The 25,420-nt window shown below is 42.5% G+C and overlaps 1 protein-coding gene across 1 annotated transcript in view; it reads left to right on the top strand.

The window, feature by feature from the left end:
• The window catches only part of LOC143815283 (solute carrier family 13 member 2-like), a 176,665-nt gene that overhangs the window by 124,322 nt on the left and 26,923 nt on the right, over positions 1 to 25,420 (top strand). The window contains exons 7-9 of the mRNA XM_077294370.1: positions 1,064 to 1,285; positions 11,544 to 11,644; positions 18,994 to 19,115. Of these exons, the coding sequence (XP_077150485.1) occupies positions 1,064 to 1,285; positions 11,544 to 11,644; positions 18,994 to 19,115 (445 nt within the window). The remainder of the gene's footprint in view (positions 1 to 1,063; positions 1,286 to 11,543; positions 11,645 to 18,993; positions 19,116 to 25,420) is intronic.

The raw sequence follows: 25,420 nt of genomic DNA, 5'->3' as shown, positions 1-25,420 counted from the left end.
CACGGCACAGTATGATTACCCAACACTTCCCAACATAGTATGAGAGTCGTCCATTAGCTTCCTAAATAGTTTAATTGAACTCATAGCCCCTCTTACACAATATGATGCCCTCAAAAACAGTATCTTGCTCTAATACATAGTATAATGGCTCCACAACCCCCCAAACAGTAAGATACCCCACAGCTCCCCAACATAGTGACATGGCACCCACAGTCACTCAACACAGTATGATGACCCCCAGAGCACCCAAACAGAATGATCCCTTACAAGCTCCCAAACCTTATAATGTTCCCACAACCCTCCCACACGCACAATATAATGGCCCACACAGTCCCCCACAGTGTGTTGTCCCCGCAAGCTTTCTATAAACAGTATGACGGACCTCACAACGCCCTCACACAGTATGATGGCACCCACACAGTATGATCCCCGATGACAAATAGTTGTAAATTAATTTCAGCAAGTTAATCTTTCTGATTCCTGCACATGAGGAAAGAGACATAGCAAATATTGGGATAGGATCTTTGAGATGGGAATACCCATTTAATGCTCTAAGATTAATGGGTCTGAGGTCATTTGTGGATTATGAACATTATCAGTCCCTTGACTATAAAAAAAATGCTATCAATCGTAAGCTCCTCTAGAACGCTATATAGACCAGCAACGATTCACATTAACTAAAGCGCTGCTACAATGTCATTCTCATCTTTTATTTCTTTTTTTACAATCTGTTTCTGATGGAAGGCTGATATAAAGACTGAAACATTTTTTTTGTCTTGCAGATTGCTTTCATAATAAAAGACCAAAATTACATTTCCAAAATTTGGGGTAGAACCCTATTTGTGCACCCAAATCTAATAGGAGTGACCTTCCTCCCTCTATCTATATGTTAAATTCTGAAAACATCTAGAAATCATCTACATACATGTATACTGTCTGTCTGCTAACATCAGCTTCGTCTATTGTTTGTTCTTGTAGCGCTGAATTTACATTTTGTTTTCCATAAAGCCAGGAACCTGAAATAGTCTCCAGTGAGGAATTGACTAGACTGTTTTCCTTCTAGATTTAAGAAAAACTTTGGCTGTGGTGGAAAACCTGAACAAAAAGAAAAAGAGAAGCGAGCATATAAAGTTATCTCTTCTGAGCACAAGAAGTTGGGGTCTATGTCTTTTGCAGAAATCTGTGTTCTGGTTCTGTTTATCTTGCTGGTTATTCTGTGGTTTACAAGGGACCCAGGATTCATCCCAGGCTGGGCAACTATCAGTTTTAACAAAGGTGATAAAGAGTAAGTATGTACTCAATTCATCTGATATACATATGTAATGCTGAGATGCACTATTGAGCCATAGGTCATGCACCATGTGGTGTGTGGATCTTATCGGTTCGCTATGGCAGGGACAAAAATAAAAGAAAACAATGTTTGTGACGCCAGGGTACACTTAATTAACCTCTGTTTCCTGGGAGTGTGATGTAAGGTAGTGCACTCCAAATAGTCCAGAAAACAGGGAGGCCAGAGAGGCTATTGATAAACTTTGCTTGTTGCATGAATACATGGGTACATCCAGACAAATGATGATTTAACACAGATTCAAATCCAATGCAGCAATCACAGTTACTTTCTGGAATAATCAAACAGATAAAACAATGGTGCAGTGATTCCTGTGTCTTAACTTTTTTGTATACGCACAGTCCTGATCACACCGCTATCTGAAGCTGTGGTTTCTTTTTTACAGGAGTTCTGCTCCTTTCCTACCTGCTCCTTCACATTCTTAGGTGACACACTGGTGCACACAAAATGTCATATGGTCTGATCATGCGACCTTATGGGCATATATGGAAAGCAGGGCTGTTTTGTTAACTCTTAACATCCTCCTGATAGAAGAACATAATAAGTAAATCACTCTATACCTAAATATATATACCTTGTACTGTGTGTACTGAATTCTAAAGTACATTATCTGCCAAGAGAAATATGAACATTGTGCAAACCTAATGAGGCAGCTGCTGCAACTTAAAGACATATAAACTACAACTTTGGGGCATTACACATATATTACTGATTTATTAGCATTTTTACAAACATTATTTAAAGGTTTGCTTGTTTTTCTCTACAAAATCAATTAGAGGTTCTCATATACTATAACACTGATGGCTATTCTTGTTATATGAATTGAAAACCATTAGTGATGCGTGAGTGTGCTCATTACTCGAGTTTTCCGAGCATAGGCGGCTGTTCTCCAACTATTTTGGGTGTGCTCGTAGATTGTGTGTGTGTCCCCGCAGCTGCATGATTTGCGGCTGTTAGACAACCTGAATACATGCAGTGATTGCCTGTTTGTTAGGGAATCCCCACATGTATTCAGGCTGTCTAGCAGCCGCAAATCTTGCAGCTGCGGGACACAAACATAATCTACGAGCACGCCCAAGATACTTGGAGAACACCCGAGCATGCTCGGAAAACTCGAGTAGCGAGCACACTCGGTCATCACTAAAAACCATTTTAAATGTTACGTAGGTAAGGTCATTATTACCTAAGTGTCCTGTACCTGTATATTCAGTTAACGATTATTATCCAATGCTATTCAAAAGTTGGTGCTTCCGAGAATTGTGAACAGTTATTATGCCGGATTGTACAGATTCAGCACAAAACTTCTCTATGATCATCTCTCACAAAATGTATATTTAAATAAAAATGAGCAAGTAAACCCAGATTTACTAAGCTAAATGCTGCCTGTTAATAAACAGTGCCTTGAAAAATATTCATACCCTGTAAAAGTTTCCACATTTTTTCACGTTACACCCACAAAATTAAATGTATTGTATGCCTTATATCAACACAAAGTAGCAAGTATTTATGAAATGTAAAGGAAATGACACATGGATTTCTAATTATTTTAAAAATATAAATTTGAAAATTCTGACGTGCATTTGTATTCAGCCCTCTGTAGTCTAATACCCCTAAGTAAATTTCTGAGCGACAATTTGCCTCCAGAAGTCACATAATTAGTAAATTGAGTCCACCTGTGTGTAATTTATTCTCAGTATAACTACAGCAGTTCTTTGAATGCCTCAGAGGTTTGTTTGAGAACATTGGGGATCAAAATGCATCATGAAAACCAAATAACACACCAGACAGGTCAGGGATAAAGTTGTGGAGAAGAGTAAAGCAGGGTTGTGGTACTTATTAGAGATGGGCGGACACCTGGATGTTCGGGTCCGGCGGGTTCGGCCGAACAGTTACAAAAAAATTCGGTTCAGGTACCAGAACAGTAACCAGACCCGAACCACTTGAACAGGGGGCCCAAACATCCAGTGTTTGCTGCACCGTCATGTGCATGACACTGTGGCAAACACTGCTTCTGATTGGCGGTGAAACCATCCCCGCCGGTCAGAGAGCCGCGGTTCCCATGCTGTCAAAAGACAGTGTGAGTGCTCAGGAGTGATCGGAGATATAAATTTACCTCCAGTCACTGGTGTCAGCTGATGGGACAACTGCTCCCATCATTCGACATCTGCTGCCGCTAATAACATCGAGAGCAGGAGCGGCTGACTTGAGTATTTATTAGCCGGCTCCTGCGCTGTAAATAAATGATAAAAAAAAATGGCGTGGGTTCCCCTGTATTTTTGCTAACCAGCTAGGCATAACTCACAGCTGGGGGCAACCCTCAGCTGTCAGCTTCAGGAAGGCTAGTTATCAAGAAGAGAGGGGTCCATATTTTATAATTATTTAAATAAACGAAGTGGGGTCCTTGCCCATTTTTGACAACCAGCCTTGCTAAAGCAGGCAGCTGGGGGCTGGTGTTCTCAGGCTGGGAAAGAGCCATGGATATTGCCCCCCAGTCTAAAAATAGCAGCCTGCAACTGCCCAGAAAAAGCACATATATTAGATGTGCCAATTCTGGCACTTTGTCAGGCTCTTCCCACTTGCTCTCTAGTGGTGGTAAGTGGGGTTAGTATTTGTGGGGTTGATGTCACCTTTGTATTGTCAGGTGACATCAAGCCCACAGCTTAGTAATGGAGAGGTGTGATTTTTTCTCAAGGTGCTAGTGGGGATGTCACCGAGGTCATGGCAGTTCAGCCTGGCTGGGAACATAGCCTCAGTGATCAGAGGTAACCTCTATGACATCACCGCCAGTCACTGAGGCTGCACTTGCAGCAGTTCACCAGTGGTTCTTAGCCTGGATGGTCACATCTTGGTACCCTCCAGGTTGAAAACTATTTCTCCCCCAGACATGGATTACGGTGTGGGACAGAACGACAGATAGATGAGGGATATTGTTATTTTTCTATTTTAGCTTTATTACAGGAGAACGAGGGCTTCGGTGGAATAGGCGTTTGGTGAGTATAACTGTGTTTGTTATTTTTAAATAAAAAAAGAAAATTGTTTTGTTTTGTTTCTAATAAAGGACTTTATTCTGGATGTGTCTTTATTTACCATGTAGCTATAGGATTAGTAATGAATAGGTGCTTTGTAGACGCCTCTCCATTAATAAGCTGTGGGCTTGATGTCACCTGACAATACAAAGGTGACATTAACCCCACAAATATTAACCCCACTTGCCACTGCTACAAGGCAAGTGGGAAGAGCCAGGCAAAGCACCAGAATTGACACATCTAATACAGTTATATGAAAAAGTTTGGGCACCCCTATTAATCTTAAGCTTAATGTTTTATAAAAATTGTTTTTTTTTGCAACAGCTATTTCAGTTTCATATATCTAATAACTGTTGGACACAGTAATGTTTCTGCCTTGAAATGAGGTTTATTGTACTAACAGAAAATGTGCAATCTGCACTCAAACAAAATTTGACAGGTGCATAAGTATGGGCACCCTTATCATTTTCTTGTTTTACATACTCCTACCTACTTTTTACTGACTTACTAAATCACTTTTTTTTGTTTTGTAACGTCATTGAGCTTTGAACTTCATAGCCAGGTGTATGCAATCATGAGAAAAGCTACTTAAAGTGGCCACTTGCAAGTTGTTCTCCTGTTTGAATCTCCTCTGAAGAATGGCATCATGGGCTCCTCAAACCAACTGTCGAATGATCAGAAAACAAAGATTATTCAACATAGTTGTTCAGGGGAAGGATACAAAAAGCTGTCTCAGAGATTTAACCTGTCAATTTTCACTGTGAGGAACATAGTAAGGAAATGGAAGAACACTGGTACAGTTCTTGTTAAGGCCAGAAGTGGCAGGCCAAGAAAAAACATCAGAAAGGCAGAGAAGAAGAATGGTGAGATCAGTCAAGGACAATCCTCAGACCACCTCCAGAGAGCTGCAGCATCAACTTGCTGCAGATGGTGTCACTGTGCATAGGTCAACTATACAACGCACTTTGCACAAGGAGAAGCTGTATAGGAGAGTGATGCGAAAGAAGCCGTTTCTGCAAGCACGCCACAAACAGAGTCGGCTGAGGTATGCAAAAGCACATTTGAAGAAGCCAGTTTCTTTTTGGAAGAAGGTCCTGTGGACTGATGAAACCAAGATTGAGTTGTTTGGTCATACAAAAAGGCGTTATGCATGGCGGCAAAAAAACACAGCATTCCAAGTAAAACACTTGCTACCCACAGTAAAATTTGGTGGAGGTTCCATCATGCTTTGGGGCTGTGTGGCCAATGCCGGCACCGGGAATCTTGTTAAAGTTGAGGGACGCATGGATTCCTCTCAGTATCAGCAGATTCTTGACAATAATGTTCATGAATCAGTGACAAAGTTGAAGTTACGCAGGGGATGGATCTTTCAGCAAGACAATGATCCAAAACACCTCTCCAAATCTACTCAGGCATTCATTCAGAGGAACAATTACACTGTTCTGGAATGGCCATCCCAGTCCCCAGACATGAATATCATTGAACATCTGTGGGATCATTTGAAGAGGGATGTCCATGCTCTGCGACCATCAAACTTAACTGAACTGGAATTGTTTTGTAAAGAGGAATGGTCAAAAATACCTTCATCCAGGATCCAGGAACTCATTAAAGCTACAGGAAGCGACTAGAGGCTGTTATTTTTGCAAAAGGATGATCTACTAAATATTAATGTCACTTTTCTGGTGAGGTGCCCATACTTATGCACCTGTCAAATTTTGTTTGAATGCAGATTGCACATTTTCTGTTAGTACAATAAACCTCATTTCAAGGCAGAAACATTACTGTGTCCAACAGTTATTAGATATATGAAACTGAAATAGCTGTTGCAAAAAAAACAATTTTTATAAAACATTAAGCTTAAGATTAATAGGGGTGCCCAAACTTTTTCATATAACTGTAGATGTGCTTTTTCTGGGCAGCTGCAGGTTCCTCTTCTTAGGCTGAGGGGCCAATATCCATGGCCCCTTACCAGTCTGAGAATACCAACCCCCAGCTGTCTGCTTTTGCAAGGCTGGTTGTCAAAAATGGAGGGGACCCATGCCGGTTTTTATTAATTATTTATTTAAATAATTAAAAAATATGGCATGGAGACCCCTCTATTCTTGATAACTAGCCTTGCTGAAGCTGACAGCTGAGGGTTGCAGCCCCCAGCTGTGAGTTATGCCTGGCTGGTTAACAAAAGTACAGGGAAACCCACAACATTTTTTTTTAAATTATTTATTTACAGCGCAGGAGCATGCTAATGAATACTCTCATCAGCCGCTCCTGCTCTTGCTGTTATTAGCAGCAGCAGGTGTCAGATTATGGGGCCAGTTGTCCCATCAGCTGACACCAGTGACCGGAGGTAAACTTTAAATCTCCGATCACAGCTGAGAGCTCACGCTCAGGGAACCGCGGCTCTCTGACTGGCTGGGATGATTTCACCGCCGATCAGAAGCGGTGTTTGCCGTGCTGTCATGCACATGACAGCGCTACAAACACCCATGTTCAGGCAGCCGAACCCCGACAGTAACATGAACTTCCTGGTGAAGTCCATGTTCGGTGTCCATGCCCGAACAGTAGGTGTTTGGTACGGATTCCAAACTTTACTGATAGGGTTCGCCCATCTCTAGTACTTATAAATAAATAGCCCAAGTTCTGAACATCTCACGGAGCACTGTTCAATCCATAATCGAAAAATAGAATGGCCAGTAACACAACTGCAAACCTACCAAGACATGGCCGTCCACCTAAACTGGCACCCCAAGCAAGGAGAACATTATATAGAGAAGCAATAGCCCATGGTCTGGAGGAGTTGCAGAGATCCACAGCTCTGGTGGAAACATCTATGAACAGGACAACTATTAGTCGTTTATTCCACAAATCTGGCCTTTATGAAAGAGTGGCAAAAAGTAAGCCATTTTTTATAGCAAGCCATAAGAAGTCCTGTTTGCAGTTTGCAAATAGTCATGTTTGCTGTGGTAGAAGGTACTTTGTTGAGATGAGACGAAAGTAGAACTTCTGGGTTAAATGCACAATGCTATGTGTGGTAGAAAACTAACACTGCACATGACCCTGAAAACACCATTTCTACTGTCAAATATGGTAGTGGCAGCATCGTGCTGTGGTGATGCTTTTTTTTCAGCAGGGACAAGGAAGTTGGTCAGAGATGAAGGGAAGATGGACGGAGCTATATACAGGGCAATCCTGGAGGAAAACCTATTAGAGTCTGCAAAAGACTTGAGATTGGGGCATAGGTCAACTTTCCAGCAGGACAACGACCCTAGATATACTGCCAGAGCTACAATGGAGTGATTGAAATCAAAGCATATTCACGTGTGTGAATCGCCCAGTCACAGTCCAGTCCAGTCCTAAATCCCATTGAGAATCTGTGGCGAGAGTTGAAATTGACTGGGCACAGAAGCTCTCCATCCAATCTCACTGAGCTAGAGCTAGTTTGCAAAGAATGGGGAAAAAAATTCAGTCTCTGGATGTGCAAAGGGGGTAGAGACATACCCCAAAAGGCTTAAAGTAGTAATTGCAGTTAAAGGTGATTAGTAATGTCTCAGGAGGCTGGATACAAATACTTTTTATGACTTATAGTTTTAAATTAATTAGAAAACCATGTATCATTTCTTTTACACTTCACAAATTCTTGCTATTTTGTGGTAGTATATCACATAAAATCCAAATAAAATATATTTAAGTTAATGGGTATAACGTGCAACACTGTATATATTGTTTTGTGTGTTTTTTTATTCATGGCACATTTACTATCTTGTCCCCAAAAATAATATTATGTGATAGAAAATGGTATTTTGATTAAACATCAATCACGTTTCTTATCAGCAAGCTGCAGTGTCTTATACAAACTCACGTCCTATAAATGAGTAGAAACATAAAAATGCTTACACATACTGATACAGTGTGTATGAACACTTTTAATGAGTGCCCTAGGAAAAAGAAACACAATCTCAAAAGTGACAAGTAAAATGTTGCATTAGTATGGTCAGTATCCGTACCCAGCTAACCTACTGTAGATAACTAACCTAACAAACTGGGAGGCCTACTATTTCCATTGACCTGCATGCACCACTCCATATAGTGTGGGTGCCAATTGTGTTCTACAGCCAGCTCCATAGTTTAGCTAACGTGGTCAGATCATAAGTTTATCCCTTTGCATTCTGCTGTCACTGTTGTGACAGTGGCATTTAAGAAGTGGGAAATATTGGAGAGTTGTCCTTTCCAACTTCTATTACCCCTCTCCTGAAAAGCAGCATGCTGATGGCATTGGTGGCAGCCAGAGGCCTATTGAAGGACCCTGTGTCCATCATGCTTGCACACCTTTAAAGTCCAGTCTGTGCCTTGGCTGCATGGGAGATGTGTCATTTTTAGAGATGAGAGGATTTTTCAAATTCTGAGAGATTTTCCTCAAAAATTTGATTTGCGGCAAATAAATTTGTGCGAATCTCAGTACTGGAAAGCTTGTATTTGTAATTACTCGGAAAATACACGAGGGGCTGAGGGGAGAGAGAGAGAGGACCCTGCTGACCATAAGAGCTTACACAATGATGGAGAGAGAGAGGAACCTGCTGATCATAAGAGCTTACACTCTACAGGGAAGAGTATCCAACTGACCTAAGAGCTTACACTCTACAGGAGAGAGGACACCACTGACAATAAGAGCTTACACTCTACAGGAGAGAGGATCCCACTGACAATAAGAGCTTACACTCTACAGGAGAGAGGATCCAACTGACCTAAGAGCTTACACTCTACAGGAGAGAGGACTCTGCTGACCATAAGAGCTTACACTCTACAAAACAGAGAGAGTAACCTGCTGACCATAAGAGCTTACACTATGTAGAAGAGGTGTGCCTGGAGCAGACGTTCTCCCCGTGTTACCAGCTGATCAGGTACCGCTGTAATGCCACTATTATAGCTATGTGCCACTTGGCTTTCTACTTCTGCGGGCTCTGGCGAATATCTTGCTGTCACTAGGCACTATGATTGTAAAGTATGTAGGGGCTATTGCTCCCCTTTGTTTTCTCTATGCTGTATTTGACTGCTGACATGGTGAGTTCGTTTTTTGCCTCCATGTGCTCCGTGTATTTTGTAAGCAGATTTTACCCACCCATATTGTTCTGATTCCTTGTTTTGTACATTTTTATTCTAATAAAGATTTTTGTATATATACTTTTTGGACTTTGTTGCACCATTTCTTTTCTGTGGTTTTTGCTTAGGCAGTATTTGGTGTGTCCTAGTATTCCATATACAGGCGTTTGCCACCTCTTATATACACGTTAACTACGTTACCATGAGTAGAGGGTATACTAGGCTTTGCCTGGTTTGTTCTCCCTGTCTTTACTATGTAGAAGAGAGAGACAACCTTGTAGGCCATAAGAACTTACACTGTACAGAAGAGAGAGGACCCCACTGACCTAAAGGTACCGTCACATTTAGCGACGCTGCAGCGATCCAGACAACGGTCCCGATCGCTGCAGCGTCGCTGTTTGGTCGCTGGAGAGCTGTCACACAGACAGCTCTCCAGCGACCAACGATGCCGAGGTCCCCGGGTAACCAGGGTAAACATCGGGTTACTAAGCGCAGGGCCGCGCTTAGTAACCCGATGTTTACCCTGGTTACCAGCGTAAAAGTAAAAAAAAACAAACACTACATACTTACCTTCCGCTATCTGTCCCCCGGCGTTCTGCTTCTCTGCACTGTGTAAGCACAGCGGCCGGAAAACAGAGCGGTGACGTCACCGCTGTGCCCTGCTTTCCGGCTGGCACTTACACAGTGCAGAGAAGCACAGCGCCGGGGGACAGACAGCGGAATGTAAGTATGTAGTGTTTGGTTTTTTTTACTTTTATGCTGGTAACCAAGGTAAATATCGGGTTACTAAGCACGGCCCTGCGCTTAGTAACCCGATGTTTACCCTGGTTACCAGTGAAGACATCGCTGGATCGGTGTCACACACACCGATCCAGCGATGTCTGCGGGAGATCCAGCGACGAAATAAGGTGCTGGCCTTCTAGCTCCGACCAACGACATCACAGCAGGATCCAGATCGCTGCTGCGTGTCAAACTCAACGATATCGCTATCCAGGACGCTGCAACGTCACGGATCGCTAGCGATATCGTTGTTAAGTTGTTCAGTGTGAAGGTACCTTAAGAGCTTACACTCTACAGGAGAGAGAGAGAGGACCCTGCTGACCATAAGAACTTACACTGTACAGAAGAGAGAGGACCCCACTGACCATAAGAGCTTACACTCTACAGAAGAGAGAGACTTACCCAGTGACTCAGGAAATGAAAAACTAACAAACTGTGCTCCACTTGGAACTTCTAATCTGTGATGGCTCAGGTACTGACCACCACTGCACAAGGTATGATAATCGACTAGATGTCATAGCTGCAGGACATTATGGAAAAGCCCACATGATCACACAAAGTCATTATCCCACTGTCTAATGCTTCAGCAGTGCTGGGAAGTTTATTTGCGAATCGTGAATCAAATCTCAAAGTGTCTTAAATCGATTGAAACCAAGAATTTCAGAAAGTTTGACTTGAACTCAATCCTCCATGGATCGAACCACTCATTGCTAATGATTTTACATTACATTGCAATATTACTGCTTATTGTAATGATCTAAACTTCAAGTCCTCTGGGGACTAATAAAAAATATAACAAAAAAAAATAAAAGTATTTAAATAAAAAAATGTATAAAAGTTCAAATCATCCTCATTTTTCCAGGGTATAAATTAAAACTACAAACAAATTTTAAAAAGTTGTAAAAATGTCTTGCTCTTGGAAGTCTAAGAAAAATCAAGAATGAAGAGGGGCCCAAATGGGACCCTATCGCCCAATGGCCTTCATACACACATAACACTGTAGAACAGGGGTGTCAAACTGCATTCCTCGAGGGCCTCAAACCATGCGTGTTTTCAAGATTTCCTTAGCATTGCACAAGGTGCAGGAATCATTATCTGTGCAGGTGGTTAAATTATCACCTGTGCAATACAAGGAAATCCTGAAAACATGACCTGGTTGCGTCCCTCGAGGAATGCAGTTTGACACCCCTGCTGTAGAACATGTTAAATAATGTAAAATTTCATTATATAGTGTTTCATATGTGCAAATATTTATGGCCAAAGTATATGACTATATTTTTCCTTATCTTTCTCAGATATGTCACAGATGCCACTGTTGCCGTATTTGTAGCCCTCATGTTGTTTCTATTTCCTTCTGAGCTCCCCTCATGTAAGCCTCAGGAGCCACTGGAAGAAGGTAAATCTCATACGATATAGGGGACTCGATCAAAAATAGAAAATTAGCTGACAGCTGACTAAGTATTGACCACCAGAAATGTATTTTGTTGTATTTCATTTTTAATTTTGTAACAGTTTTTACGTGGATAAAACCCTGGTTGCTTGTGTTATACAGTAAATATCTATGTATCTGTCTGTCCATTTCAGAAAACTATCAGCATTCCTAGAAATCTGAAAATTCCATTCTCATGTATTGTATTGTTAATACATCACATCTGAAAATAGCTTACAGTACTGTATATCATACCTCTTCAAGTGGTTTCATTTATTACACCCAAAAGTGGTCAGGCTGCATATACACAGCGTTAAACGACCGCCAAATGGCAACATCTTTGTCTATTGGTGGTCATATAATAGCCTGTTTACACAGGCAGACTCCTCTTTAATTGTGTCATAGATTGTTCTGCGCGCTGAGGTTGCCATTGTTCTCACAAGCACAAATCTTGTTTACACAAGACAATGTGTTGCTAAGAACGATAATCTTTTGGGCAAATCAAAAGATTATCTCACCTGACGAATTAATATTTGGCTCTGGTGATCGACTGCCTATATAAACTGCATGATTATCTCAAGATGTGCATTCCTAGGAAGGCCAGTTTAAAGGTACCGTCACACTAGGCGATATCGCCAGCGATCCGTGACGTTGCAGCAACCTGGATAGCGATATCGCTGTATTTGACACGCAGCAGCGATCTGGATCCCGCTGTGAAATTGCTGGTCGCTGCTAGAAGGTCTGCACTTTATTTGGTCGCTAGGTCGCCGTGTATCGCCGTGTTTGACAGCAAAAGCAAGGATACCAGCGATATTTTACACTGGTAACCAGGGTAAACATCGGGTTACTAAGCGCAGGCCCGCGCTTAGTAACCCGATGTTTACCCTGGTTACCAGCGTAAAAGTTAAAAAAACAAACAGCACATACTCACCAGCGCGTCCCCCAGCCTCTGCTTCCTGACACTGACTGAGCGCCGGCCCTAAACTGAAAGTGAAAGCACAGCGGTGACGTCACCGCTGTGCTGTTAGGGCCGGAGCTCAGTCAGTGTCAGGAAGCAGAGGCCGGGGGACGCGCTGGTGAGTATGTGCTGTTTGTTTTTTTAACTTTTACGCTGGTAACCAGGGTAAACATCGGGTTACTAAGCGCGGCCCTGCGCTTAGCAACCCGATGCTTACCCTGGTTACCCGGGGACCTCGGCATCGTTGGTCGCTGGAGAGCGGTCTGTGTGACAGCTCTCCAGCGACCAAACAGCGACGCTGCAGCGATCGGCATCGCTGTCGCTATCGCTGCAGCGTCGCTTAATGTGACGGTACCTTAAGGGACAGGTACACTATCAGTTGTGACAGGGTCACTGGCACTGTATGTGAGGGGAGATATGTGTCACGAAGATTGCTTTCATCCATGATCTAAAAATCCGTGTTTCTTTCCAGCATGATATGTGCTGAAGGGGTTAATCAGCCATGATAAGGGACTGTGGTTTTTTGGTTAGTAGGTAAGAGATGGGCGGGACACCTACTCACCATATCTCCACCTCAAGGGTGTGGGTGGGAAGTTAAATGCTCAGCCACTGTTTTTTTTTCTCTGTGTGTATTTGGAGTGGAAGGTCTCCAGACGTGGCTCAAGGAGGAGCTGAAGATATATGGTGGTCTGAGCGGGCGAATCCTGCAAACATAAGGACTTTGCTGTGACTTATCTTTTCTTTTGCCATTATGCCGGAAAGGCCATGTTTATTTTCTTAAACCCTGCCTCGGTTTATGCTGTTCCATAATAAACCAGCAGATGACTTGCATAATAAGCGTTCCTGTGTCTACATCTGAAGGCAGCTGAGTGAGTCACCCTCACACAATATATTATCAGTATTTCACATCAGTATTTGTGAGGCTGGTTTCACACTTGCATACGGGAGGGATGCGGATGGCAGCGTACTTTCTCCCATCTTCCTCCTTGAAACCCCGTCTGCGCTCCGCCTACTTCTCCATGCGTCCTGCGTTGCCCTACGTACCTATCTTTAACATTGAGTACGCAGGCCATGCGAATGTATGTGGATGCCTCTGCATGCGTCGTTTTGACACTGCGCCAAACGCAACATGTTTCATTTTGTTGCGGTTGGCGCAGCGTCAAACACATCCACATACATTCGCATGGCCTGCGTACCTAATGTTAAAGATAGGTACGCAGGGCAACGCAGGACGCATGGAGAAGTAGGTGGAGTTTCATGGAGGAAGAAGGGAGGAAGTACGCTGCCATCCACAGCCCTCCCATACGCAAGTGTGAAACCAGCCTAAGACAAAACCAGGAGTGGCTCAAAAATGCAGAATTGGTGCATGTGTTTCTATTATACTTTTCCTCTGATTGTTCCTCACTTGGTTTTGGCTTAAAAATACTGCTGCAAATAACTGAACAAATACTGATAGTGTGACCATAGCCTTAGAGTAGCTCTCATTTGTTCTGAATTGCTATTGTCTTGCTTTCTATTGATAAAATAGTGTCAGATTCTGCTGAAATCATCAATTGATGTTTCCCACATTTTAATATTTCCTTCTCTTAGCATGTTCATATTTGTCATAGTCCAAAAGTGAAAGACATCACAGTTTTCATAGAAAAAAATCTTTCATTTCATCCATTAAAAAGCTGCATTACATTTTTTAATGGACAAAACCAAAGTTTATTTTTTTTATTAGTTTGGTTGAAAGCTGAACCAAGCAAACTCAAGTCTTACTAGTTCTGCTTGGGATTTCTTTGCAAGTTTATGTTTTAATTTGTCATTTATCTTTATAGCTGATATGTGTTGAAAAAAATATTCTGTGTCATACCGGTGTCATATCTAGCCAGATAATAAAAGTGCTCACATGGCAGAAATAATATGCTATCTAACTTTAAGAGCAGTATCAGTCCTCAGATGTAGAAGGGGTATGCTGTAAACCTTTCTCCAGATAATAACAAATGTTTAAAACCCTTTCACAGAAATTCTTTAGAAAAGCAAAGTCTTTCTGCCTTCATCACTCACAGAAAGGCAAAATTCATTTTGGTGCCTAAGCCAGTATGATATGTACAGGAAAAGTTAAAGCTTACATCTCTTATGTAATTTGGCAATAGACACTGACTTACCCACTTCCTGTGATCAGTCTCAGCATATTTACAGCTAAAATTGACAACAGGCAGTGTACAGCGAGGTAGACAGAAGATAGACACCTAGCGGCTGACACTTTGGACCGATGTTTCAAAGGTTGGAAATATTAATGAGCAAACCCAGACTGCTGGGAAGGGGCCAATATCTATGGACCTTCCTAGCTTATTAATATTAGCCTGCAGCTGTCTGCTTTGCCTTTGCTGGTTATTAAAAAAGGGGGGACTATAAAAAAATTGATGTGGGGTCCTATTTTTAATAACTAGCTAAGGCAAAGCAGACAGTCGGTTGCTGATAATACTAAACTGGGAAGGTCCATGGATATAGGTCGTTGACCAGCCCTCAGCTGCCCCAAAAATGGTACATTCGTTAGATGCGCTAATTCTGGAGCTTAGCTGAGGCACTTCCTGATTGCCCTGGTGTAGTGCCAATCAGGGTAATAAGATACTGGGTTGATTTCAGCTATGCAATGAAAACCGAGATCAAGCCCATAGGTTAGTAATGGAGAGGCAGTAAGTACAAAGAGAAAAAAACTCTATTAGAAAAAACGAAGAGAAAAACAATTCAACAATTTCTCTCTTTCACCTATTTACTGAAAAAAAATCCACACCAGTCTGCCGTAATCCAAATGGAGGTCACACGACGATCACGTCTTCTTCATCCAGTGTATGAAGGCCCGTTCAGAGAATGAAGCTCCATGGATTGGAGCAGCAGCCATTGCCAGGTCTCGCACTGTACTCCGCGAGACCCGGTTGCTGTAAACTGTGGTGACGTCAATACGGTTACCTCAGTTCAAAGACGCCGGTTCTTACAAGGGCAGTGCAGGAGCCAGAATGATATGAGGTGACGTCACTGAGAGAACTAGCAGCTGTGAACTGTTGTAACCTTACTGACATCAGCTCAGTTCACAGCCGTGGTTCTGGCAGAGTGAAGCAAGAGATCCAGAACCTGCTGCTGCTCCAGTCTAAAGAGCTTCATTCTCTGAATGGGGCTCCGTACACTGGACCATGAATAAAGGGATCATGGTGGGACCTCGAATTGGACTACCATGGATGGACCGGCATGGGAATTCGATATGGACTATCGGGAATCGGTGTAGGTTTTTTAAAAATAATTGGGTGAAAGAGGGAACTTGTAGGAGAGTGATTTTTACAAATAAAGGACTTTTGAGTGTATGCGTTTATTTCTTTTGAATATAGGGTTAGTAATGGGGATGTCTAACAGATGCCTCTCCATTACTAACCCCCGGTCTTGATGTCAGCTAACATTACAAAGCTGACATCAACCCCATATACCATTACTCTGATTTCCACGGCACCAGGGCAATCAGGAAGAGTGGAGGCTTAGCTCCAGAATTAGCACATCTAATAGATGCACCATTTCTGGGGTGGTTGAGTATTGGTCTTATTAATCTGGTAAGGGGACAATATCCATAGACCTTCCCAGCATAACAACGTTAGCCTCCTATCCCACAGCTTTGCTTTCCTTTAGCTGGGTATTAAAAATAAAGGGGACCTTATATAATTTTCTTAGGGGTCCTCCCATTTTTAATAGCCAGAAAAGGCAAAGCAGACAGTTGTGAGCAGATACTAATAGGCTGGGAAGGTCCATGACTATTGTCCCTTTCCCAGCATAATAAGACCAGCTCACAGCTGTCTGCATTCCCTATTATTACAAATAGGGGAGCTCTACTTTGTTTTTTTCATTTCTTTCTTTCTTTATTAACAAGTATAGTAAATTACACATTCAAGGCCCTGCTCTACTCCTTCACTTGGACCTCCGCTTTCTGGTTCATTATTATTATTTTTTAACTTTTCTTTACTCTTTGTTAAGTCATTTTTCTATCCACATTTGTTTGCAGGGCAATTGCCCTGTTCTTGTCCCCAGTTAGCTTCCTTTTGCAGCCTCCTACCCCCCTACCCTTTCCTACAATCATTTTGGGGTTTAGAGTCAAGTTTGGGTCAAGTTCAGGTAACACAGCTGATTTTTGTCTGTGAGGTAAAACATGTTTAAAAACAAGCAGCAAATGTTTTACCTCATAGAAAGAATCATCTGTGATCCAATTCTGTAATGTCTATATACTCCTTTGGTTCCTCCTCTGCCCAGGAGATGTGGTAAATTCAGACCATCTTCCTGCACGGTCAGACACAGTCACAGCCTAAAACAAGGGCACACTTATAAGATTATCTCCGCAAAGGAACATTTTTTTAACACATTGAAATGTGGAAATTATTTTTATTTCAAGATTGATTAAAATGTGCTTTGTTTGTGGGAAAACCTCTTTAATTGATTTGAGGTGAATCACAAGTACTGATGTATAACATTCTTTGTCCAGCTGATTTCAAGCTTCTTATTGCAAACACAGTCTTAGTAATGTCAAAGTGACCTCAACAGATATGGCTATGGGTAAACGGATGATAATTGCTTTTCACTTTTGTGCTGTCGCACACTATCTGTACAGTTGTACAGTTTGCTCAGCATTTTGTTTTATTTCCTTATTTCTATTGCTAAGCTGTGAGTTGTGACGTCCTCTCACTATCCAGATTCACTCCAAAACAGCTGCTGCATTTTCACCTTCTGCTTTTATACAGGCTATTAGAATTCCTCCTGATTGGCTGTACTATATTACGTGATGTGATAGGTGCAAGGCAGTATAGTGAATCCCACCATGCCTAACGTGATGTTAGCTTTCTCTGGCTGATGCAATCTTTTTCAATGTGTTAAATAGTGGCTGCCATTTTTGGAGATTCAAAAAGCAAATTGTTTGAGTTTGTTGGGTTCATTGAATTGCTGAAAATTAAACACAAATTCAATTCACATAGAATTGCTTTATTCATCTACTTATTGGTGTTCACAAGTTCTTTTCCAATATAATTCTTCTCTAACTTGTTCTTTTTTTGGTAGAAAAGAGTATAATATTAACCTAAACCCCCTCCTACATGAATAGTTAGGGTTGACAGGGTTAAGGACATTTCATTTTGTTTCAGGCAGTCCGCTACTTACCGAAAGTTGTCCAAGAATAACTACTTATTTACAGTTTTCTTTAATGTTTTGAATTAACCATATAGAATTGAATCAACTGACTCTATGTCACAGCAAATTTTCCATTCGTCTTAGGCCTCTTTCACACTTCAGTTGTTTGACGTCAGTCTAAAACCGTCATTTTCCTCAAAAAACGGATCCGTTTTTTTTTTTGACGGATCCGTTTTTTTCCCCATAGACTTGCATTAGCGACGGATTGTGACGGATGGTCGTCCGTTCCATCCGTCATGCGACGGATCCGTCAAAATTTAGCGGACGTCATCTAGACATTGACGTTCATCTAGACGTTTTTTGTCTCCGTTGAAATGGCGGATCGCGACGGATCCGTCGCCTCCGTCATTTCATAGAATGGCCACCTATGGGCGACGGATCCGTCGCGATCCGTTTTTTGGCGGATCCGTCGCCCCAATCCGTTTTTTCAATTTTTTTCAATTGCGCATGCTCCAAAAAGTATATACAATCCCCGAGTAACGGATCCGTCAAAAAAACGGATCCGTTACATCCGTTTTTTCAACAATTGTGACGGATCCGTCGATCCGTCACTTTGTCGGAAGTGACTGACGCCAAACGACTGAAGTGTGAAAGAGGCCTTATATACAGTTATTCGCTTACATTTTTCAGATCTCATCTTTAGCTGAGCAACTTACGTTCCTTTATATATTTAGTTCCAAACGGGTGCAATGTACAAACAAATATAACCTCATACATAGCAAAGACACCAGAATAGCCACTGCACCAACTTAATTCAAATCCAGTAGTTCATGAGCCTGAGAGTGACACCACACCTCCGAGCGTATGTGTGAGCGATGCATGTAGTGGAGGCTCACTGGTTATAACTGCGTCCTAGAGTCAAAGCTGACCATGGGCAACGTCTGCACATTTGTTGTTTATTCTCCCTATGTTTTGTCTACTCCAAGTAAAGTATAAAATGGTCCCTTTTGTTATATGCGGATGTTTGAAGTAGTGAATTTGCACTAGACAAGGAATTATGTGAATGATGTAATATTCTAGAAACAACAGAAAAAATATATAATTTTTGTAACTATCCCCAAGATATGTGTATGTATTGAAAATAAAAATATTTTTAAATATTTGTGCGGCGCTATCTGTAAACCAAGCATATTCTTAGCTACTGTGTTTAACCTAGGCCAAAAAAGTACATTTCGCCCACCCCCACCACTACTGGACTGGAATACTGTAAATAAGAAGATGCCATGGAACATTGTTATTCTTTTGGGAGGAGGATTTGCCCTTGCTAAAGGCAGTGAGGTAAGTGATATGAGTATATAGACCTCTTGTGAAATTTTAGCTGTTTTTAGCGCTGTTTAAAGGGTTGCCCCATACCTAAAATGTCCTTTCAAAATATCTATTTTTGAACCGTAAGCACTTTTGCAATTAGCTTTATTATAAAATACCCTACATTTCTCCATATCTTGCTAATTCCTACTGTGTTTTTTTTTTCTTTTATACTTCCTGTGATGGAGGAGTCTCAAACAGGACATCACAGAACATGAAAAAACAGGCACACACTGATGGCTGGTACACAATTGTATATTCATACTGACATAGTTGTATAATAGGACCAGCCACTATATGGAAAATGTGTAGGACACACTACTGCTATATAAGCAAAGCCACTAAGAAAATAGTGTACGAGTCCAAAATACATATAAAAATATATATTTATTTGAACAAACACTAAAACATGGACAAAGATTGCAAGGTAGGAGACGTGAACAAGACCTCATGAAACCTGGGAAATGGACAATGATCCCCAGATGACAATCACATAAACACCCCACAAAAATTTGTGGGATGTTTAGGGTAGGCACACATAAAAGCAATGATAACACACTGTCAAAGGGGCATACAAAAAGATAATATAAGATTATACAGTGATATAAGTAAATGCCCAAAGGCAGGTGCAGATACAGATGATAAACGTATACATACCACAAAAATAAAGGGGAACACGCCAGCTCCAGCCCACCCCAATGCGCGTTTCGGTAAAGTCCTTCCTCAGGTGGCGTGCCAGGTATAGAGGCAGGTGGAATATATAGTGGCCAAGCCATAAGGACTCACCAATGAGCGGACACATCACCGCAAACCGGCAGCACCTGTCTACGCCAACCACACACGGGCCCGTGTGTGTCAGCGCAGAATCGCAGACCGGAAGTGGAATGACGCGTACCGCGCATGACCGGAAGTATACCGGCGGCCATTTTTATGGAGGGCAAATAGGATCACCACAGAAACAAGTAAGGGATACATGGGAACATAGCGCAAACTGTGCGTTCCTATTAAGAAACATTATGGCGACTATGCACAATAGAAAAAAACAATAATACTACAAATACACAAAAAATTAATACATAAGACTGTGCAGAAGTGGAAACGTCAACAGGAAGCTATATAGCCGCACAGAAGAACATACATGGCATGTAAACAATTCGTATACAGCAGACGTTATATAGAAATAGACATAGCAACCGGGAATAATATAAACAAATATAAAACCCATATATAAATGTACAACATATGAATATTATAACAAAAATAAACAAAAATACTAAATAAACCGCAATTACACATGTATACAAAATAATATACACATACAAAAATACACAAAATCCCGTTGCTTATAACTAGTCCACAACATACATAAAAAGATATACACCCAACCCGCTATGCCCCAATATCCCTATACATTGTGGTGGAAAGGCCACTAAAACCATCATATAATAACCAATAGGTCAAACCAACACATACACAAAAACACATATATTTATAAACAATACGTATATAAGTTTTATTACTAAAAAACATATAACTATGGTATAACAAAACAGCTGAATGAAGACCCTTAGTTCATCCTGTGATACGAAAAATCCACCGTAGCCAAAAACTCCTGGCAAACGAAGATCACTAAAGATAAAAACAAGCCATTAAAATCAAATAAAAAGGAAACATGAGGTAGATAACACACCCAATATACTCAGCAGCCGGAAGCACGAAGGAAGGGGACAAATGAAATACATTCATTCAATCCAAAAGGGTGGACCGTATTGAGTTGCCATATCCATCTCGTCTCCAGTCTACCCAGTTTCCTGGACAGATCACCACCCCTGATATTAATCTTCAAGGCGTCGATGCCCCGTACTCTAAAAAGGGTGTCATCACAATTGTGAAATTCCTTGAAGTGTCGGGGTATAGTTTTGAGGGTGGATGTCTCCACATGGGTAGCCGCTGCCTGAATGCCCAAGACATGCTCTCTGATGCGAACCTTGAGCTGACGTGTGGTAAGCCCCACATAGATTAACCCGCAGGGACAGGTAGCATAATAAACCACGTACCTAGTAGTACAGGTAATATGAGATCGAATCTTATAGCTCTTGGTTGCATCAGAGTTGGTGAAAGTATCGCATCGATCAACATTGGGACAGGCTACGCAGCCACCACATGGAGAACAACCCACCCTCCTTGGGAATTTATCCAGGAACGTGGGTTTAGAATGATAAGAATAGTGACTCGAGACGAGATGGTCCCTCAAATTTTTGGCGCATCGAAACGCCAAAGAGGGATGCTCTGAAATGAATTTAGACATAATAGGATCCACCCTTAAAATAGGCCAGGCATTACCTAGAATAGAACGAACCCTGTCGGACTGAGAGCTAAAAGTAGTTACAAAGCGCAAAACCCGCTTGTCACCATGCCCACCTCTAGTATGAGTGCCATATAAGAGGTCATGGTGGGAAGCATGTTTTGCCCTAAGATAGGCCCGCTTAATTGACCTTCGACTATAACCACGGGATCTGAACCGTTCCCTCAGCTCCTCCGCTCGTTGCTCAAACACAGTATCTGATGAACAGATTCTCCTAATGCGGAGGAACTGACCAATCGGGACAGATCTGATCATATGCCATGGATGGCCAGATGATGCATGTAATAGGGCATTCGTAGCCGTTTCCTTTCTAAAGATGTCCGTCTGTAACATACCGGACGGATCTCTCCTGATGGAAACATCGAGAAAATCCAAGGATGTAGCATTAGATGTAAATGTAAGATGAATGTTATAGTCATTGCTATTCAGATTCTCAACCAGTTGCGCAAGGTCAGATATAGTGCCCTGCCAGATGAAGAAGATATCATCTATGTAGCGTGTCCATAATGGGACATTCTCCATAGACCCCAATTCATCTGACAGGAAGATGTCCCTCTCCCACAGCCCCAGGGATAGACCAGCATAGGCCGGTCACAAAGGCCGCCCCCATGGCGGTCCCCTGGAGCTGTAGGTAGAAGGACATTCAGGCAGCGGCTACCCATGTGGAGACATCCACCCTCAAAACTATACCCCGACACTTCAAGGAATTTCACAATTGTGATGACACCCTTTTTAGAGTACGGGGCATCGACGCCTTGAAGATTAATATCAGGGGTGGTGATCTGTCCAGGAAACTGGGTAGACTGGAGACGAGATGGATATGGCAACTCAATACAGTCCACCCTTTTGGATTGAATGAATGTATTTCATTTATCCCCTTCCTTCGTGCTTCCGGCTGCTGAGTATATTGGGTGTGTTATCTACCTCATGTTTCCTTTTTATTTGATTTTAGTGGCTTGTTTTTATCTTTAGTGATCTTCGTTTGCCAGGAGTTTTTGGCTACGGTGGATTTTTCGTATCACAGGATGAACTAAGGGTCTTCATTCAGCTGTTTTGTTATACCATAGTTATATGTTTTCTAGTAATAAAACTTATATATGTATTGTTTATAAATATATGTGTTTTTGTGTATGTGTTGGTTTGACCTATTGGTTATTATATGATGGTTTTAGTGGCCTTTCCACCACAGTGTATAGGGATATTGGGGCATAGCGGGTTGGGTGTATATCTTTTTATGTATGTTGTGGACTAGTTATAAGCAACGGGATTTTGTGTATTTTTGTATGTGTATATTATTTTGTATTCATGTGTAATTGCGGTTTATTTAGTATTTTTGTTATAATATTCGTATGTTGTACATTTATATATTGGTTTTATATTTGTTTATATTATTCCTGGTTGCTATGTCTATTTCTATATAACGTCTGCTGTATACGAATTGTTTACATGCCATGTATGTTCTTCTGTGCGGCTATATAGCTTCCTGTTGACGTTTCCACTTCTGCACAGTCTTATGTATTAATTTTTTGTGTATTTGTGGTATTATTGTTTTTTTCTATTGTGCATAGTGCAGCGCCCCAGAGTCCTGGTCGTTGCAGTACTGTGGCTCCGCCACTATGGGGAGCTACGGTGCGTCCGATGGCACTGAAGGAGTTCATCTGATCAGGTATCACAGACACCAATACATTTCACAGCTGGGCCTCCGGGGGGAGCTAAGGGTGCTATTCATTAGGCCACTCCCCACCATAGTGGGTAAACTGGGGGTCAGGCAGGAAGGTAGATCGGAAAGCTGACTGGATTGGACGAAGCAACACCTGGTGGCAGAGGGTGTTGTGGAGGAAGAGACAGTAGGGTCTCTGTCAGGGGTGGGATCCTGACAGAGGCTTGGCATTGAAAAGAACGTAACGGGTCCGCGCCAGCTCCGGGAAGCAGCGGGACCCAAGAAAGGATTAGAAGCGAGATAGATTGTGCTGAGTGAGAAACGGGATCACGCAAAGGAGAAATACCAGTAGGAGTCGTGCTGTAAGACCGAAGCAACATCCTACTGAGGCGCACTACCGGTGGCCGGAACGCCGAGGGAGTAGAATAACATTCAGCTTCAAGCAATACTCCAATCAGCGGCAGGGCAGTCAGTCTCAGGCGGGCTGTCTAACTCAAATCACCTATGAAGTCTTGGGAGGCAATTGCGGGAGAGGGGCGTCTCTAGGGTCCCGGAAGAACTCCAGGCCTACCCGTCAAACGGGTGCCGTTCCTACCCGAACCTCAGGGAGGGACGGAGGATTAGCAGAACATCATCTAGTCGAGTTGTGAGGGAACATCAGAAACAGACACAACAGTTGTGGGGTACTTTCCGTAAGCACAGCAGGGAAGGACTACAACACATAGCGCTAGGGGGAAGGCACAGATTTCCTCCTGTGAAGAGAACTCTGGAAGTGTCATTGGACCGGCCGGACTTGCGTAGCCTGGTGAGCCGTATTCTGGATTGAGGACTCAGAGATCTTCAGTAAAGAGGTAAAGAGACTGCAACCTGGTGTCCTCGTTATTTACCGCGACCTGCACCTCACAACTGCACCGTTACAACACCACTTATTGCACCGGACGTCCCCCACTGACAGACAGGGCCACGGACCGGGTCTAGCCACCGTGACAACCCCAGGACTGAGACCCAGAGGCCCGGCTCCGGGTACCCCTCGGCCCTGCGGCGGTGTGGGGGCGCTCCACATAGTCGCCATAATGTTTCTTAATAGGAACGCACAGTTTGCGCTATGTTCCCATGTATCCCTTACTTGTTTCTGTGGTGATCCTATTTGCCCTCCATAAAAATGGCCGCCGGTATACTTTCGGTCATGCGCGGTACGCGTCATTCCACTTCTGGTCCGCGATTCTGCGCTGACACACACGGGCCCGTGTGTGGTTGGTGTAGACAGGTGAGGCCGGTTTGCGGTGATGTGTCCGCTCATTGGTGAGTCCTTATGGCTTGGCCACTATATATTCCACCTGCCTCTATACCTGGCACGCCACCTGAGGAAGGACTTTACCGAAACGCACGTTGGGGTGGGCTGGAGCTGGCGTGTTCCCCTTTATTTTTGTGGTATGTATACGTTTATCATCTGTATCTGCACCTGCCTTTGGGCATTTACTTATATCACTGTATAATCTTATATTATCTTTTTGTATGCCCCTTTGACAGTGTGTTATCATTGCTTTTATGTGTGCCTACCCTAAACATCCCACAAATTTTTGTGGGGTGCTTATGTGATTGTCATCTGGGGATCATTGTCCATTTCCCAGGTTTCATGAGGTCTTGTTCACATCTCCTACCTTGCAATCTTTGTCCATGTTTTAGGACATCACAGAAGGCTAGTGCTGCATTCACTTCTCCCTAGCATCTATCACCTCTCCAGGGGATAGAAGCTGCGAGAGAGATGAATGCAGTTCTGGCTCTCTGCTTCTATCTCTGACGCCGCAGCTTCTGACTGTGACAAAAATTTTTTTATCAGGGAACAGAAACAGAAGCAATGTGAGTGACACTAACGCCACCCCACAGCTTCTTTTATCACCCTCAAATGAATCGTCATCAGGGGCCGGCGCTGGTATCACTCACTGTTTCTATCACCGCCCTTGATGACATCTTGTTTCACAGTTAGAAGCTGCATCAGGGACAGGAGCAGAATGCCAGTGTGGCGCTCATCTCTCCCACAGCATCTATCAGCAGCATGGAACCAGGACATATTCAGAGGGAGGCAATGCAATAAATTGTGGAAAATAACTGCAGCGCTGCCCCCTGATGACGTCCTGTTCCAGGCAGGGAGACAGAAAGTGAAGTAAAATAAAACACATTTAGGGTTTAGCTAGATAGAGTGTAAGTATAGTGTAAGTGTGGCGTATTTTATAATAAAGCTAATTACAAAAA

This window comes from Ranitomeya variabilis, chromosome 3, assembly GCF_051348905.1.
Source record: "Ranitomeya variabilis isolate aRanVar5 chromosome 3, aRanVar5.hap1, whole genome shotgun sequence".
Classification (NCBI taxonomy): Eukaryota; Metazoa; Chordata; class Amphibia; order Anura; family Dendrobatidae; genus Ranitomeya; species Ranitomeya variabilis.
The sequence above is the reverse complement of the archived record's forward strand: the minus strand, read 5'-3'. Positions and strand labels throughout refer to the sequence as shown.